At 36.5% G+C, this 19,770-nt stretch overlaps 1 protein-coding gene across 1 annotated transcript in view; it reads right to left on the bottom strand.

Moving 5' to 3' along the window:
* Positions 1-9,254: 9,254 nt before the first annotated feature.
* Positions 9,255-19,770, bottom strand: part of LOC122539005 (protein O-mannosyl-transferase TMTC2-like) — an 81,500-nt gene continuing 70,984 nt past the window's right edge. The window contains exons 3-4 of the mRNA XM_043673564.1: positions 14,544-14,628; positions 9,255-9,862 (exon numbers count right to left, since the gene is read on the bottom strand). Coding sequence (XP_043529499.1) covers positions 9,531-9,862; positions 14,544-14,628 — 417 coding nt within the window. The 3' untranslated portion in view covers positions 9,255-9,530. The remainder of the gene's footprint in view (positions 9,863-14,543; positions 14,629-19,770) is intronic.

Below are 19,770 nucleotides of genomic sequence, written 5' to 3'. Positions count from 1 at the left end.
ATATTTGTATGTACATATACTTCAGGATTGACATTTCTACGCAGAAGCTTAATACGCAGAAAAAATATCATCAGCTATTGGAAACAGTTTCTTTAAAATTCGTGGGTTTTGAATAAGCTCAGTTATTTTAGTAAATTCATTTACTGTCGTATTCATACAATGTTATTGCACCAGACTCTACCAATATCCCAAAGCTTTTTTCTCTCTTCTATTTAATTTTCTATTAAATTCGTATTCTATTTAATTCGTTTTAATATACAGTTGTGACTTTTATGCATTTATGGAAATGAAAGGTGTAAAAATACATGCAATACAAAAATGCATAAAATAGCCAAAGTAGAGTATTTATTGTAATGGGTAGAGCAAAGTCTCGCAATACAAATGAGGAGAAATGCTTCAAATAGAAATTTGTATCTCGTTTAATAATTTTTGTACGTAAAGTTCGATCCCTTATTTGAATCCAAGAAGAAATGTCAAGCATTTTATTTAAATAACTGAAAGTGAATTTCACATTTTGATAAGAAAGCAAAATGACAATAAAGTGACTGCATAATTGTATACTTTTCGAGAGAATTCCTATTTGAAACATTTTTTATAATAACCTACGTATTTATACTCACATCGATAGTAGACCAAACGAATTTCTACTTAAATATCACCATTGAATTAATGACAAAACCCTGCGAACCTCACCTTCATAGTTATTTCATTAATCAGTTCACCGATTTATTAATCACAATTAAACTGCGGATGTTTAATGTGCGAAGTTTCATGTGACATACGTAATATGAAAGATGTAATAAAATACAAAATACAGTGCTTTGATAAACAAAAGAACTTTCTATCGAGGTCCTGTTTCGTTCCACTGTGTTTTAAAAATAGAAAAAGGGAGAAAAAAAAAAATAAATATAAATTTGCATAAAAATCCGCAGTCTAATCACGACTGTTTCAAAATTATTTCGAAGATCTGTACAAAGAGCATACTCGTTTGGAAGCCAAAGCAATTTCCACCACCCGGTGTTCCACCACCCGTCGACTAGGATAATTCTAAATTCACGCGTCGACTCTATTCGTTTAAATTTTAATTCGCCACGCCTCCGGCCGGCTTTGAGTTCCAATTAATTTCCAACGTCGGGAAATTCCCCGTCGTGCAACGACACCGCGTTAAAACAACAACGAACAGGCGGCTTCCGAGATTCTCATTGTTCACCGAACGAAATATTCCTCCTCCTCGCGTGCTGGACTCCATCGCTGCCCTCCATCTTGCCAACGCTGTCTTCAGCGGGCGTCTCGACGAGACCATTAACCCTTTGACTACTGTTGGTGCCTAAAGGCGCTTAAAAAAAATTGCCCTTGCTATACTGCAGTCGGTTAACCTACTTTGACACGAGAAAATTTTATCCACCATAACTCCAGCAATTCTCAACCAGACGTGAGCGAATGCTAATACAACAATTACATATTCCGTTAGTCATATATTATTTAAATATGTTTATTTTACAGTTAGTTTTTTTTATATCCTTAAAACTGAAAAATTGGGATAATAAAGTGGCCAGCAAATGTGCATGCAAACATGGCACAACAAATGATTCGTATTTTGTAGATACGATGTTTGATAACTACAAAAGAAAAAAAAAAAAGGAATAACTACGTGCTTTATTTTTAGAACGTACATTAAATAAGATGTATGTAACAGAATATATATTCTTATATGTAAGTTACAACGAATTGACTTAACTACTCTCTATACTTAGACTCTCTTTTTTAATTACTCAACAACGACTGTGTATTTATCTCATTAGTGACTGTTATATATATCCCTAACGATTATTTCCAAATCTCCTTGACGATTGTTATGAACGTTAACGTTTTAAATTCTTAGTAAGTGCACTGACAATTCAATGCAGAATACGAATAAATAAACAATATTGGTTTAATGTAGTAAAATCCAGTGTTTTGATTATTTTGACACTAGAACTATCAGAGTGGTCAAAACGATTAATTTATAATTTTCTATGGAAATTTCATACATTTATAAAAGCCTATTTTCAGATACTCGAATGATTTTTAATAAAATATATTAACAGAAGCTTGTGTCTTTTTATTGTATTACTCATTTCTTCTTGTATCTTACACTTTAATTTCTTTGCCACAAATATTATAGTTTGGTCGTCGGTAGTTCTAGTGTTAATATACTAAAAATTTCTGAAAAATTAGGATAATAAAATGGTCAGAAAATGTGCATGCAAACATGGCACAACAAATGATTCATATTTTGTAGATACGATGTTTGATAACTACAAAAGAAAAAAAAAAAGAATAACTACGTGCTTTATTTTTCGTACATTAAATAAGATGTATGCAACAAAATATATATTCTTATATGTAAGTTACAACGAATTGACTTAACTACTCTCTATACTCAGACTCTCTTTTTTAATTACTCAACAACGACTGTGTATTTATCCCATTAGTGACTGTTATATATATCCCTAACGATTATTTCCAAATCTCCTTGACGATTGTTATGAACGTTAACGTTTTAAATTCTTAGTAAGTGCACTGACAATTCAATGCAGAATACGAATAAATAAACAATATTGGTTTAATGTAGTAAAATCCAGTGTTTTGATTATTTTGACATTAGAACTATCAGAGTGGTCAAAACGACCAATTTATAATTTTCTATGGAAACTTCATACATTTATAAAAGCCTATTTTCAGATACTCGAGTGATTTTTAATAAAATATATTAACAGAAGTTTGTGTCTTTTTATTGTATTACTAATGTCTTCTTGTATCTTACACTTTAATTTCTTTGCCACAAATATTATAGTTTGGTCGTCGGTAGTTCTAGTGTTGATATACTAAAAATTTCGTCGTTCTCGGTGTAGGTTGAATTCTTATCGTATAATTGGTACGTCTCAAAGTTTGCCGTAGTCAAAGGGTTAACGACACAATGTCTCGCGTTGAGTTTTTTACTAGCCTGGAGGCCGATGGCCCCGAGAAGGAGAACGCTTATTAAACGCTTGTGTTTTCGCGACGCGCCTCTGTATCAAGAAGTCGACCAGCTTCCGGAAGGGTGAGTGGGACATCCCCGGCGTAATAAATGTCCGCCTGTCCCTTATTGCCGCTCCGGTTCGCGAAGAAAGGGGCGCGAGACGAAGCAGCGTGCGCGAAGGAATGTCAATAAGGAAACCGGAAGGCAGACAAACGGGAACGTCGAACGTTGGTGAAAAATAGAGGGGGATGCTCGAACGGTGGAATAATCGCGAATGAGGTGACGCTGGATGTTCGAACGTTGCCGGAGAAAGGCTACTGTGACTGCCGAGCAGAAACGACAGGAATTTGTCCCACGGATGTGACGGAATTGTTGCTCGAATTGGGGTAAATGATTTATAGCCGTGGATTTATTGAGAGAAGGCTAGTGTTTCATTTTCTTCTTTTTATTATTTTCGATTTGATTTCTTAATGTCTTTCTACGGGCCACAAAATTACAAAACCTTGAGGGAAATTGGTTTTTCTTAAAAATGGAAATTGAGTTTCATTCATGGGAAATTGGTGTAAAGTACGTTTATAATTTAAGGAGGTTATGGGAATAATTTTTTAAATCACTTTTTATTTAATTGTATATACGAAGCTCCTTGCTTTTGAGCGAAATTATTACTTAGTTTTTTCTTTTATAGGAATTAAATTCCATTAGTGTATGAAACATTAGTATATAAGGTATATTTATAACATTGAAGGAAGAATAGTTTTTTTTTTTTATTTTGATAACGGTTCGTTTTTTAAAAATTATTTTTGATTTAATTTTATGTCCTTCCGTTGGTTACGAAATTTCGTGATTTTGAGGGAAATTATTATTTATTTATTTATTTATTTTTTTTTTTTGATACGTAAATTGATTTTCATTAGCAAATGAAAGGTTGGTGTAATATATACTACTACTATACTACCGTCCAAAAGTTTGGAATATCCGGCAATTTCATATTCAAGAAATAAATTGACATCAAAATGTAACTTGTATAGTTTACAACTATATTTTTACAGTTTACAAATTAATATCACTATCTTTAATGACGTGATTCTATCTGTTGGAAACACACTGTTTCATTCGCAACTAGGTGCTCCAAACTTTTGGACGATAGTATACCTACACGAAAAATGCAAACGCAATAAAATATAATATAAGAGAGAATCGTGTAGCAGTAATCAGTTCAGATATTTTTAAATTAATTAAAAAAAAAGAATGATTTACGGTATTAATGAATTTTAATAGAATAAAGAAAATTGTGTTTCTCTCGTGTTTGTCAGTGGAAGTGAGAAATATTATAGTTTTGGTTAGTACAGGGGATGAAAACGATTACGATATCGATTCTGGCCTCGAAAACAGTCATGCTTTGTATATTAATCAAACATATCAAAAATTCCAGGTGTAATTGAATAGTAGCAGATGTATTAAAAAATCTAAAATAAAAAAATATAAAATAATATAAAAATGGAAATAGTCGATAAAAGATGAATGAGAACTGTATTCAAGGTTTAAAGAAAGTAACAAATAATTAGTAAAATAATCAGTAATAGCACGTTAATTATAAGTTTAAATTAATAACAAAATTGTAGAAGACGATAAGCGATAATTATGTTCGAAATTAATAAACAAAGAGCATTATTAACTCATTAATATCTGTCTATTAGAACATACATATTCAGGATCGATAAATGTATTATAATCAATATTATAATCATTTCAGAACCATTACGAAACCATTAAGATAATATTATTCGAAACCGAAACAGGTGTAAGACTTTAACAGGATCTTTTTCACTCGTAACTGTTTATTAGGGTTACTTCGGCTCTTCAAAGTTTTCGTACAACAGTTATTAATAGTTATTAATCATTTGCAATATGGAGAAATATAGAAGAATCATTGTTGCATTCGATGAACATATTGAAACTTTTTCAAAATATTAACACATTGGTTGTCAGGCGAAAATAAATATGGTAAGAAATATTTAACTGTTATAAAATATCGAAGTAAAACTTTTGTTTTTCATGATATTATATAGTTACGTATGATATTGAAAATTCTCTTAGTGACGATATTTTTGATCATTCTAAAATGTTTCTATGTGTTTCAATGAATTTCATTTCAAACGTCAGTTGCATGGTGTGATTATTTATGCCCCACTCTATAATAACGAATTTATTACTTAACTTTTATTTATAATAACGAATTTATTATTTAATTTTCTCTATAATAACGAATTTATTACTTAATTTTTATTTATTATTCAATTTAGTTATCTATAATAACGAAAATATTACTTTCTTTTCATCTTAAGAAATATTTTTATGTTTAATAATTAATCCCTTTTTTAATATTAATTTTAATGTTTAATAATTAATCCCTTTTTTAATATTAAAAAAAAAAAAACAATTCCGCGCAGGTAGAGTTTCTCTTTCTCTTTAAAATTGCGTGTTGCTAACAGTTAAATGAGATAAGTGACGAACAGCAGTAAACATTGGGAAAGAACATTAATTTCCCCGGGATTTTATAATTTTCATTAGCAGTTCCGGCTCTCGGGAGCGTTTCCAGCCTTTTAGAACAAAGCACGCGAGAGAACGACGCCGGCTAAACCGTAGCCGACTGTGACTAATTATAAGAATTACTGTCGCCGAGCGGGACACAGAGGCGAAGGGGAGGGGAAGGAAAAACGAAAGAACGATACGTTTAATCTGTAAGCAAAGCGGGTACCAGTCCTGCAGTAGCACGGCAGGGGCGTGTCGAGCGCGGAGAAACAACGGCGCGGCACGTTTCGCAAGAGGGTTGGAGAGAGGGTGGCAAGAGGACCGAAAGCAAGAAACGCGGGACACGAATCGAGGAGATGGAAGAATAAAAAGGACCCGGTTCGCAGCCGAGGGAAGAAACGGGACGACGTTCTTCAACCCTAAATTGTCTTACCGACGAGCACGCGGCTAAAAATCAATGACATTTAAGAGTGCAGAGAGAATCGGCAGGAAGAGGGGGCGGGTGACTCGCGCAAAAAGATACGGCGATCCTGCGAACCGAGATGGAGAAGCGGCCTTTTATTTCGATGGAGAGCAACTCCGACGATCGTTTCTTCTGGCCGAGTTTCGTTGGCTACTTAGAAAAATCGTGGTCTACAAGTTAGAGGAGAGGGTTGGAGTTGGAACGAGGAGACAAATACGTGAGATGTGTATTAACACTAGAACTTAACTACCAGAATGGTCAAAATGACCATTTCGATATTTCTGTTAGATATTTTGTAGATACAAAAGGAAGATATATTTTTAGAGACTCGAACGACATTTCGTAAAATAATAAACTTGTGTACCCTATTTATAAGTGTTATGAAGATCTACTGTTCCTTTTACTTTAATATTTCTGATGGAAATTTCACGATTTAGTCGTCGGTAATTCTAGTGTTAACACTAGAAATACCGACGTTTCGACGAAGCAAAGTTCTACCAAAATGACTGACTTTTAAAAAATACGTGTATATAATATTATAATATTATTACGTTAACTATTATAGTGGTTATTATTATAATCGTATTATTATATTTATTATAGTTGCCATTATATAGTGGTTATAATTCCATAACTTTAGATTCCTTTTGTAAGATAGTAATAAATTAATAAATATAAAATATTCTATTATTTTATTATATTAATATTATAATATTATATATTTAATATATTTATTATAATAATATTATAATATAATAAAATAATAGAATATTATAGTAATGTTATAATATTATAATATAATAAAATAATAGAATATTATAATAATGTTATAATATTATAATATAATAAAATAATAGAATATTTTATATTTATTAATTTATTACTATCTTACAAAAGGAATCTAAAGTTATGGAATTATAACCACTGTATAATGACAACTATAATAAATATAATAATATGATTATAATAATAACCATTATAATAGTAAACGACGTTATCAATGGGGGCAGATGGCTCCAATGGTAAAAAGATCTTTCCATCGAACTATCATTGCGATAAAAAAAATTATCCATAGGTAATTAATGGTGAATGATGATATCGAATAAGATCTATGTTAACGTGAGTTAACCGTGTAGCATTAGATTGTTTTATATGTAATATTGCAAATATTTCGTCGGGAATTGATGTGAAATAGAGAGAAGAGACGGAGTATTTTATGCGTTTGGAACTTGGAAGAAGTATAACTTTAAACTGCGTTGGAATGTAGAGAGTACCCCATTCAATTGGATACTTTGTAGTAGGAAAGGTTTCAATGAATATTCGAATGAACGCTCTTCAGTGAAAGTTTTCTTCGAACACCTAGCACTCTTTGCATTGGGATTTTGTACAATTCCAATACAAACTCGTACAAAATCCGTACGATACATTCCTTTCATTCAAGGGAAGATAAATCTCGTTACTCGACGTGTACTGTTTCTACTTTGAATATTTTTAACGATTTTAATAGGTGTTGAAAGATAATAGTGAATACCATTGAAAAAACAAACGAACCTTTGTCAAGAAATTCAAAGTTTTAGATGCACAATGACTTCAACGATGTGTGAACGTACTGAATGAAAAATATATAGGAGGCAAATGTATCCACCGAAGAAACAAAAATTCGCGCATTTTTTTTTAAACAAAAGCTCTTGGTTCGTCCCAAAAGATAAAAATAAGTCGAAGAACGCGTTGTTTAGGGGGTCATTTGTTCCACTATGCGACGTAGCGTCGCGCGGCAACGATGCCAGACGAAATTACTGCTAGAAGAAAAACGAGGGTAGCGCAGAGAGAGAGAGAGAGAGAGAGACTGAGAGAGAAAAAAAAGAAACGAGAGAGGAAAGGTCGTAACGAAATGGCACGCGACGAGGCCTGAAGCCCCGGACTGAAGCGACTAAACGAAGCACTCGTTCGGCCTGGCGTCTCTCGACGAGTTCCGCTTTAAAGATAACGAAGCGAGTTCTTCGCGAAATAAAGGTAAGGTAACCGCCGCGGCACCTGTCGAGTGTTTGTCGAGACTGTCTCCGGTAGGTCAACGGGAGCGACAGGTGGCTTCGTTCTCTTTTCCCTCTTTCCAACCCTGGTGTGACCCTTCCTCCCACCCTCCTCGAACATTCTGTCTCGCGACACTCTGCGTCTACCTTCCTCGCGCGTGTTACCCTCATCCGTCTTTTCCCTCCTCGTCCCCATAGCTCCCGTCACTCGCTCGCGGGTGTGATTTAAAGTGTAAACTTAAATATTCCAGTCGGCGCCGCCGTGCAAATAGATTCGATATTAATGGAGCTTCCGCGCCTCGGAAAGCCGGGCCACGGAAAGTCGGGCGTGAGGAAATTCCGCGCGAACGATTCACACCCGGAGGAAAATCGGGGTTCGCTTCTGGAATTTTCTGCACTTGTGTAGCACGCGGGAAGATACGTGGCTGGCTGATCCTCCGTGGACACCAGGGAGGATGGTTCCAGACACCGAACACCCTTGGGAATACCCGAGAGGTTCTTTGCATCCGTTGAAACTCTCGCGAGACCTCTTTAAAAATATACTTACCTGAATCTCCTTTCCACGCGTGGAGAATGGTATTCGTTCTTCCGCGATTATAGTCTCTCTTCAAACTGCACCCTTATAAGGTGAGATTTCTTATAAGCGTCAGATGTATCGATGTTATAGAGAGAAGTATGTTCCTATTTTTTGTTTTTTATTTGTGACTTTCTTCTCTTGAAACTCTCACCTTATAAATCTGTCCCGTTTTATGAAACAGATATCTTAAATCTCGTCTGTTTTATATTTATAATTGGAAGATTGGCCAGTCTTGTTTCACAGTAAAGTATAATTAATTAAAGTATATAAAAAGAAAGATTTCAATTTTTAAGTATATAAAGTATACAAAAGAAGACTAATTTTTAAGACTTCAGTAAAGATAAGAAACCAGAAGAAAGCAGAATGTCAAATTCATTAAATAAACCGTAATTACACAATTATATCATTCGCAATAGTATCTCCGATAATTCACGAATTTTACGAATTCTTTCAAATACATAAGATGAAAAAAACGGCGTTGCAATCGATCATAACGATTGCAACAAAATTTTAATACAACCGAACCGTAAAACAAACTACAGGCTAACAAATTTACTCTAATGACACGATTCAAGTTAACGTTTCGTTACTCGATCGTCGATCAAGAACGAGGACAACAGCGGGGAATGGTGGAATGAAAAACGCGGCTGGTTAGAGAAAAATAAAGGAAGCTTTATTCTTTACATACCATAGCAGGCGATACCGAGTCGATAGCGCGTCAATGTCCCCGGACGCTTTTTTTGCCCGGCGACGTTGGCGTGCCGGTCAACGGATTACAAACGAATATCGGGAGGAAGATCGGGGTGACGTGGGGGGTTCGGGGAATACGGCGAGTCGTTGGTGGTGGATCCTTCCTGGGGGTCGTATCGTACACACGCTCGTTTCCACACGTTCGAGTCGAGGCGGCGGCCGCGTGACTCGCGGAGGTCACGCGAGAATCGCCGCCAGTTTGTGCAGGTTCATGATGGTGGTCGCGTCGCCGGGCTGCAGCCTCAACGCCTCGCTGTAAGCGGCCGCCGCTTGCTTGTATTTGCCATTCAGGTGAAGAATCGCGCCGAGGTTCGTGTGACTTCGCGCCTCGTGCGGCCTCAGGCTGGCCGCGTGCCTGTACCACACCTCCGCGTCGTCCAGCCGGTCCGCTTGCCGCAGCGCGGACGCCGCCGCCATCGACAGCTCGTAATCGGATCTGGAAAGTTCGGCGGCCCGTAGTTGCTCCTCCGCCGCCTCCGATAGCCGACCCTGCGACGTCAGGAACAGTCCTGCGAAGCCACACAAGAGACCGTCTCAAACTTATATTATATACCATAGCTAGCACGCGGGCGATGTTGCGCCACGGTGAGAATTTTGCCCCCTGGAGAATTAGCTTCCAGTTTCCAAGCTTTTGTAGTAGGATTATTAATTTGACAAGAGTCATCGACTTCACGTTTATCGATCACGAGGTTATTACGTCGCGACCGGTGTTTCGTGAAGATTTTTGTTTGCGAGTCGTCGTTTATTCGAAAAATTACGGTCAAAAGTGAAGTCAAATGAAGGTATGACTTTATGTCTGTGTATGTTCGTGTGCGTGTGAGTACGAATGGGGAGAGATATTGAGATGGAGGTTGAGTTTGGGACGCTAATGGTAAGCTGTGATGGTCGAGAGTTGGTAGAGAATCGGATGGATCCTCGACGGGTCGATAGTCGTTGCAACTTCTCTGACACGTAATGGTGTATCTATTGTTTATTATTTATTGTAATAAGAAAATATAGAAGAAGATAATTCAACGAAACATTAGACAGACATTATTTGAAAAACACTATATTGTATTATTTTATTAATATCAGTTTAAAAAAGATTAAAACTAAAATATCTGTCAAACTAACGGTTTCTTCAAACAAAAATTATGGGTCCATTTTTAGAAAACTAAGTTGACTTTCGCATGTTCCTTACAAACCAACTATCTCAAATTATTTTTGAAATTATTCGAGATCCCTGTTTGAAACAGTTCTAGAAATAATGCAGATTGCATCATAATTGCATTTACAACTTCAAATGGAACAATAGTCCCTCTTTTCTTCTCCGCACTGCAAGCATTTTTTCAATTGCTTATCTCTTGAAATTGATATTCATTCTCTACGTAACAACAAATAACAAAATATCACGTACGTAAATTATTAATATCAACTCGTACGTGTAATATCATAATATTTAATAAAACTTGTAATTAAATTCCATCCAGAGTCACTTTATTAAAAACGTATAAAACGTTTATTGAAAATCGCGAGTCGTTTCAATTCAATGGCCAGAAACTATATATTAAAACTCCTTAGGAGAATATCTAACGGGACATAAATCAATGATGAATTTTGCAACCATCGAAGGCTGAGCTTTTCAGATTAATATCACACGAAGCTTAAACTTCCAGAAAGCTCATAGATTCATTCCGTGAGTAATACGCCACTGTCATCGACATACGTGACATAATCGTTTATAATCGTCATCGATGTACAATTCAGACGGAACAAGTCCCCAAGTTTTAGGATCGAGAAATTCACTCACTAGCTGGCGACTGGTTCGCGGACCATAACGAGTGACCGAACCGTATACAATGATTCGTCGCTTTCTTTTTCTTTTGAACTCGTCGGTGATGATACCACTGGATAGAAATTATTAAGAAGCAATAGATTTATCATTTGTTTCGCCTGGATTACATTTAAATATATTTAAAGCTGAGAAAATGTTGCAATTTTGGACGAAAAGTTCTCGACGTGCGTGGCACGTCATTCCAGCGCAAAAGGTTAACGCATAATCCACACGACGTACAGATAGAGCGAAGAATAACGTCACCGTTCAGTCCTTTCAATTCGTTCATTTTCAATTAGTTTAGTTTCTGGTCACTTTTATTGGACGTTTAAACGTTTGAGGTTAGAGCCGCGGCTCGAGGTCTCCAAGGACTTATTTCAACGACTAGCATAAAGTATACGGTCAAGGTTGCCAGTAGAAGAGTGCTCTCAAAATTCGGTCTTGGCGTGCGACAAACCGCTATAAATTCAACCAGTGATATATAACGGGACCGTTCCGCGGACTACTGCCTAATGACGCGTGCCACTGAGAGAGATAAACCGCGCCTGAACTTTTTGCTCGAAAGAGCTGAAAAATCCGGCTGCGACGCGCGACTCTTTTTCGCGAGTAGACTAATCTTGCACCGCAAAGGATTGGTCGATCGATGACCGCCGGCCACTCACTCGCTCGTACGAATGGGAAGAGCAGATGAGCATGAAAGAGAAGCTGGAAAAACGAACCGGGGGAGAGTTGGCAAGGATTAAGATTCAGGAACGACGTGAGTGTGACGAGAAAGACTAAGTCTGACTGTAAAATAGAAATACTCCTGTTTATAAATATTAGAATTCTTCCTGGTTGTTTTATGCATATTTCTGTGCGTTATATTGATATTACAGATATTAAAGGAAATTTCTCAATTTTTTTTCTTGGTATAATGTATATGCGTGTACGTGTGTATATTAAAAACAGATTGTTTAATTGCAATCGTCCTAAAAAATAATATCAGTTATCGGTGAGTATAGCAATGAACTACTGGAATTAATTAAGGTATAGATTTTTATCATTATGTTAAAATAGATTTAACATAACATATCTTAGTACATTTAGTATACATCTGGTACAATAATAAAAGTATCATTATACTAAATATGTTATATTATATTTAATAATAATTTTTAATTTTCAGTTTAATATATTTAGTTTTTTTTTTAATTTAATATTATATTAGTTAATTTTTAGTTTAATATACTAAATATATTATATTTTTATAATTTTTATAATATATTGGTTTTCTATGATCTCTACTTATCTTTCTTTGCACGAGTCTTAAATTAGATATTATAAATTCTTAAACATTTTCTAATCATTTCTGAAAATGTCCTAACACTTATGAACGAGCGTAATATTTGATACTTGATCACGACTTATAAATTAATAAAATTGTAGAAAATTTCAACGCGACAACAGATCGGGGTTCACACTTGCACAACAAATACTCAGTCGATAATGACAATTGTCCCTAGTTGAGATTTCCTGGAGGAGGACTCTTTCCCGTAGATTTCAATACCCGTCGATCTCTTCCGGCCGCTGGCTCCCCTTTAATATCCGCTACTCCCTCGTGACCGTCTCCTTTTTCCCCCGATTATCCTGCTCCCTCGTTGTCACCCCCAACCCACCCGACTCTAGCCGCAGTATCTACTTTCATCTCGCAGGAAAATATTATACGAAGGTATTTAGAACGACCCGACGGAATCTCGCGATCCTCTTATCTTCCTCTATAAAACGGTCCCGTGAAAAATATCCCGGCGAACTCGTCCCTTATCGTCGAGCGTCCCCTCGACACTATCCGCGGTCTCCGCGGTCTGTTTCCCTTGTCCCAACGTGGATGAGAGGAACTGTTAATGTCCTCGCCCTGTGTACCGTCTAGTCGTGGAATTAATTATACCCGGAGCCGAACAACCAAGGCCAAAGGACGAATCTGTCGTACCACCGCTTCAATTTTCCTCGGCAACGACGCTCGGATCTCGGTGTTTCGCACCTTTAATTATTAACGAGTATCTCTCATTGTTTCACGAACGATTGTACCGGGACGCTTTCTCTCGGAGCGATTGGCAAGAAGAAAGGAACGATGTTTGACGACGTTCGATTATCCAACGATCCGTTTTTAACGTGAACGATCCGAGTACACTTCTTACCGTTCTGACCATGATTTTTTTTTATAGGGGTGATGCTTCGAGTACTAAAAAGTTAGTTGTATATAAACTTGTATTCTGTACTAGTTCTCGAGTTGGAGAAAATGTTCAATCTGTCTGTGTTTTGCTCGAGTACATCTATTTCAGATCGTGGTACGTTTGAATTTGATTTAGGATGAATCAACGATATCCATCGGTGCGAGTTAAACGAACCATTGATGCACGGTGCAATTTAAATTACGTTACGCATTTAGCAATTATAATGATACATTGAACATTTACTTTAGTCGTCTGTTAGTTGAAAACCAAGGTATATAAAACGTATGTACATACATATATACGCATGAACCTCGAATTTTTCTTGCATTATTATTGTATTATACGACTCATTGTTGGAAATTACTACTGACATTAGTCTTATGTGTGAACCATCTATGGAAATTTTATCATTTGTTCCCACGATAGATGAATCCCTACACCTTCGATTTGATGGAAAATTGATTTGCCGCAAAATTGATCTTAACCTTGAATTTCAAGGTCAAACGAAATTTCTTTTCTTACATTTATATTCTATTCATCACGAAGGTTCTAACAGCGACTTTATCGTTCTGGACATGTGGACGTGATATTTATATTTTGAATAACGTTAACAGTTAATTTTATCATTTGTATTACAACTATGTTACATGTAATAAATCAGACGTTAGTGAAATACGTAAGTTGGACATCCACGCGTTCAGAACCATAAAGTCGCTGTTAGCACCCGTTCGCAGTGTTAAACGATTAAGAAACGTTTCTGTCACTTTTCAAAACAACTATTAGGTTGCGACATTGAAAAAGTTTCACCTTCATGACGAGCAGAATACAATGCAAAAAAAAAAAAAACAAAAAGAAAAAAGAAAATTTCTTTTCATCTTCGATGTGTATTTGACAACTTTTCTCTCCACCCTGTACACGAACAGAATATGCTGTACTGAAAGCAAAAAGAGAGAGCAGAAACTGTTAATGCGCGTGTACGTGTGTACTCTGCATCTGTGTCACGTGTACACGCGTGTAATTTATTGTTCAATTGCAATCAGATCTGTCAATAGCCAACAGTATCTATTGAATTGTGATATCGATTTCGCGTCGTCTAGACCGGGGAGGGAGGGCAGCTGCGTTGAAGTCAACGTGTTAATTAAAGGCTAGCGGGCAATTATACCGTACCGTAATGGTGGTGCACGCTCGAGTCGTCCGGCGCCAACCGACGGGCTCTCAGGAACCATCTCTCGGCCTCCAGCACACGGCTCGACTGCGGAAGAAACCAGGCAAATTAGTAATCGGAAGTTAGTTCGATCGGCGGCCGCCATTGTCGACGCGGTCTACCAATTCACGGATCGTCGAGTTGTAAAGAAATTTATCGGGACGCGATCACGGGGGCACGAGGTGAAACGGGGGGGACAGAGGATTTCGGTTTCGCCTCGGCGCGGGCAGGCAGGGCGTAAAAGATGGAAATGGAATTTCGATACGCCTCGGCCAACACGGCCGAAAATTCATCGGCGGCGCGACACGACGCCGACATTTATCGGTCAAACGTTCAATTACGCTCGGGCATCGTTTACCGGTATTGACTTTCCATTGACCTTTCCGGTCGCCGCGTGACACACATCGTAATTCACTTCCGGAAACTAGCGCGCGAGAAGCGATACACAGCAAGGAAGACGACGTTGATCTTGCGAAAATGGAGAAAGTTACGAAAAGAAGAATCGAAATGAATGGATTTTTAATTTGAGTAATATTATTTGTACATGCGGTCGAAATTATGATTCTGAGTACACACGTACGAAAATATTCGAACGGTTGCAGGATCGTTTTATGAATGTATTATGTAAAGTATCATGTAATGTTCAGAACTTTGTGATTAACAATATTTATTATTAGTTAAATTATTTGTTATTCATTATTTTTATTAACAATATTTATTATTATTGGTTAAAGTTTGAATCCTGCTAAATTCAATATGAGCTGTGATTCGTCAGTTTTATTATAAAAAGTTAGGTAAACGCTGAAACCGAGTACATTTTTACAACACTCGAAATTTCGATTTAACAAAGTAAGTTGGCCGTGGTACCAATATAAGCCATAAAAGAGAGTACACAATTTGCCATTCGTGTGAAAAATTTGATGTAGAAAATATAAATAGGAACAATGAACCACAAAATTATTAACAATAATTGACAATTAAGTAAAAATTATAAAATTATTTAAAACAGACAAGATATATCGAATCATGGGAATTGAAATTTGAGTAATGTTACTTTTAAGAAAGCTTCAAGAATGCAATTTTTGCAAGAATCTAATATTTTATCATGTTATTTTCTTTAGTTTCAGAGATATACACAAATATATGTTTTAGAGTTTGAGTTAAATTCATATTATTAATTTCACTCAGTCAAGCAATAAATAAAAACATAACCACAATTTATATGGAATTTTATAATACGCCATTATTAACGTTATTGGTCATAAAGTTCAAAAAAGAGAAAAAACACAATTATGAGGCCGTCGATAAAACAAAAGAATCAACATCGATGAAGCACGCTCTTTTTTATATTATTGCCACAACATTCACATATCCAGCTCGAATCATATTTTTAAACTATTGAAACCGAAATTGTAAGTGATCATTCTAATTTCTAATTTCCATTTTCCGCCTGTCAATTTCCAATTGATGATCGTTCGCGTGTACGATTCGCCATCGACGAATGGCCGATAAAAAAAAAAAAAAAGAAAAAAACAGGAAAAAAAAATGGGGGAAAAAATATTGAAACATTTCTATTCGAGTGACTCTCTGTTCCATATCGTCCGACGCGTTATTTACGCTAGCGATACGATATAATTTTATTACTACGCGACAGAGACGGGAACTAAATCAGCAAATTAAATGAAACTTTATCAACCGTGAAGCTATTTCATTTATGAGCAATCAATTTGAAGTTATTTCGCGAACGACAGGCACCGAGTGTAGGAAAGGACTAATGGAAAATTGGCAATTCGGTAATATTATCATGGCAAGCAATCAACTGTATTATACGTTACTGATAATGCGTAGCCCGCTGTTGCACAACTATATCGATCAGCGTGTAATGTAATCGTATCGAGTGACTATGCTCGCAACGTTGAAACACGGAGATGAACCTATTCGCTCGTGGATTTTAATGAAACATGTTTCAATTACTTCGCTTTGGCGTGCCAAGTAAAAAATAAATGGGAGCAGTCCCTGACCGTTGAATTAGGGTCGTTCATAATTTTACATGTTTTTAATGAAATTGTGTGGCTTGAAGGAAATTTAATTACAAATTCTATCAACCATTAATTACTGCATACATACGCACTGGTAATTAACATATTATTACACGTGATGTGTTATTATTTATTATACTTATTGTCGTGTTTGATGGACGTTTATAGTAGAGTGTCAATTAAAAAAGATATCGCTTGAAACGCTAGCAAAATATTACTTTTACTTTATACGAACACTATTTCTTACTATGTTACTATGATTTTTCAGTATATCAGATTGTTCAAAGGTTAGCACATCGTACATATTTAAAACCCATTTCTTCCCTCCTCGGCAAAATAACACGTTTCTTTCTTTTCCAAGTTTTGAAAGTGAAAATATCAGAGCTGAGCGAGATGAAATAAATCTCCCGTATACACGTGCAATCACGCGTATTATTGCACTAAATTTATCGATACAACCCGAAATCATTCCTCCAACGACATTGTACCACATCGTATAACGGATGATCTTCTTCACAAGATTATTATAACCGCGTTAATTGTTTCTCGTTACGTACCACGTGAATATATGTGAAAATCCACGAGGACCGAGATACGCGTTGGATCGATTAGTCCTCGTCACGTGTTCGTTATACGGAACGCTAATCGATCGTGAAAGCATCTGCGAAAAAGAGTGCTTTGTTTGGAGAACGAGACACGTGCAGAAACATCGGCGCGTCCCGAATCTCTCTCGGCTCAGTGAGCGTAATCGTCGGTCGTGTTAGATATGTTTTCAGGAGAAATACCGGTTTCCGGTCAACGATTGGCCAGCCCACGGAACACGGAACGGTCAGTGGATCGAGCCGAATCAGCTTAACTGCACGCTGTTTCCCGTCGGCGGGTTTCCCTTTAAGTGATGTGGGTCAGCCGATTCTCGGCCGGCCTATCGTCGTGTTCGATCCCTGCCAGCGTAGCGCCACGCCGCGCCGAAATAGTACTAACTACTTACGTGCCGAGTCGAAGGTTTGCTAAGTGATGTGGGTCGCTACGTGGCCAGACTCGCCGAGCGAGAGCCTGCAATCCCGGTTATCGGCTAACGTCGTTTATATCGTTTCATATTCGAGCTCGAGAGCTTTCGTCACGATTTATTCTCACTATTTCTCTCTCTCCCTCCCTCCCTCTCTCTCTCTCTCTCTCTCTCTCTCGTTTCTCTTTCGTTCTCATTTGACGTTAGAGTCCGAGAGCATGGATATTGCACGTTACTACGTAGATGATATCGAGTAAATATGCTCGCTGGAGAAAGCACGCGAATGTGAATGAATTAAGTATATGGGGAAGGGGAGAGTACCGAGAGAGGATTGTAAGTGGTTATTTGATAGCAGCGTGTGCTACGTTCGATGGCGGTGTGCGAGGAGTTCGATCGTTCAAATGTGAAGGGATTTTGGCACTGCGTGGAATCGACGAACGTTGGTGTGTTTTGCTTGTTCGAATGTGAATGAATTTGGGATTGTACGAATGTAAATAATTTGATCATGGTATTGTGTACATCACGAGGATGGTGTCGTATAAATTTGCTTGTTGCCAACTCCTTGCGTTGGCAACTGTGGTTCGCGGACCATAACGAGTGACCGAATCGTACACAATAATTTGTCGCTTTCTTTTTCCCTTGAACTCGTCGGTGATGATATCACTGGATAGAAATTACTAACAGGTAGTAAATTTGTTATTTGTTTTGCCTGGGTTATACTTAAATATACTTAAAACTGAGAAAAATATAGCAAAAAGTTCTCGACGTCATTCCAGTACAAGAGGTTAAATGCGAACGAATTTGGAACTATGTGGAATTGATTGTTTAAGTAATTTTATCTTGTCATCTTTTCAAAAGAAGTATTATGCTTTGAACATTTCATGCATCTTCGCATTTTTCCACAAATATTCCATAAACGTACAAAAATTCGCAGTATGTGTGTACGTTTGTTCAAATCGGAATGAATTTGATGATTCAGTGATAATATTACATATTAGGAGGAGGATGTCGTGTAAATTTGGTTATTTAAACGTGAACAAACATTTACGATCGTACGGATGTGACGATAATATCAGCGACGATATTGTATACCATGCACGTTGTTTGTTCAAACGTGAATGCATTTGGGACTATGTAGAACTGACGAATGTAAACGACGATCCAATGACAATATCACACGTGTAAATTCATAATACATGGTGTTCGTCCAGTCGCGAACGAATTTGGGATTGTACGAAATTGATGAACGTAAGTGATGATCCAATGATCATAATCCAATATGTTGTTTGTTCAAACGTGTACGGAACTGACAAATGTAAGTGGTGATTCGATGATGATATATTATGTGGACGGTGGCCGTGTAGAGCTTGTACGAATTACCATCCAAATGTGACTGAATTTGAGATTGTATACGACTGACGAACATAAGTAATGATCCGATGATGATATTACATGTTGCGTAAACCGTGCCAAGTACAGTTGTTTGCACGAGCGTGAATGAATTTTTGGACTGCGTGAAATTAACGAACATAAATGATGATGTTTCATTTCATTACGTTTTAATTTCGTTGCATCTGTTTAGGAAGGAAACAAAAATCTTTTACTATAGAAGTTGACATTGTATTTTGATCGATTTGCACTTTTTTAAAGAAATTACGTATTTTACACGCTATATCAATAAAAAATTTATTCTGAAACACATTTTACATTTCATGTTTCAGTTCATTACGTTTTAATTTCGTTGCATCTTTTTAGGAAGGAAACAAAAATCTTACTATAAAAGTTGACAATATTTTCATCGATTTGCATTTTTTTTAAAGAAATTACGTATTTTACACGCTATATCAATAAAAAATTTATTCTGAAATACATTTTACATTTCATGTTTCAGTTCATTACGTTTTAATTTCGTTGCATCTTTTTAGGAAGAAAACAAAAATCTTACTATAGAAGTTGACAGTATTTTCATCGATTTGCATTTTTTTTTTAAAGAAATTACGTATTTTACACGCTGTATCAATAAAAAATTTATCCTGAAATACATTTTACATTTCATGTTTCAGTTCATTGCGTTTTAATTTCGTTGCATCTTTTTAGGAAGGAAACAAAAATCTTACTATAGAAGTTGACAGTATTTTCATCGAT

The sequence above is a fragment of the Frieseomelitta varia genome, unplaced genomic scaffold (assembly GCF_011392965.1).
Source record: "Frieseomelitta varia isolate USP_RPSP 00005682 unplaced genomic scaffold, Fvar_1.2 scaffold_185, whole genome shotgun sequence".
NCBI classification, from domain to species: domain Eukaryota; kingdom Metazoa; phylum Arthropoda; class Insecta; order Hymenoptera; family Apidae; genus Frieseomelitta; species Frieseomelitta varia.
This window is presented reverse-complemented; position numbering and strand designations above follow the sequence as displayed.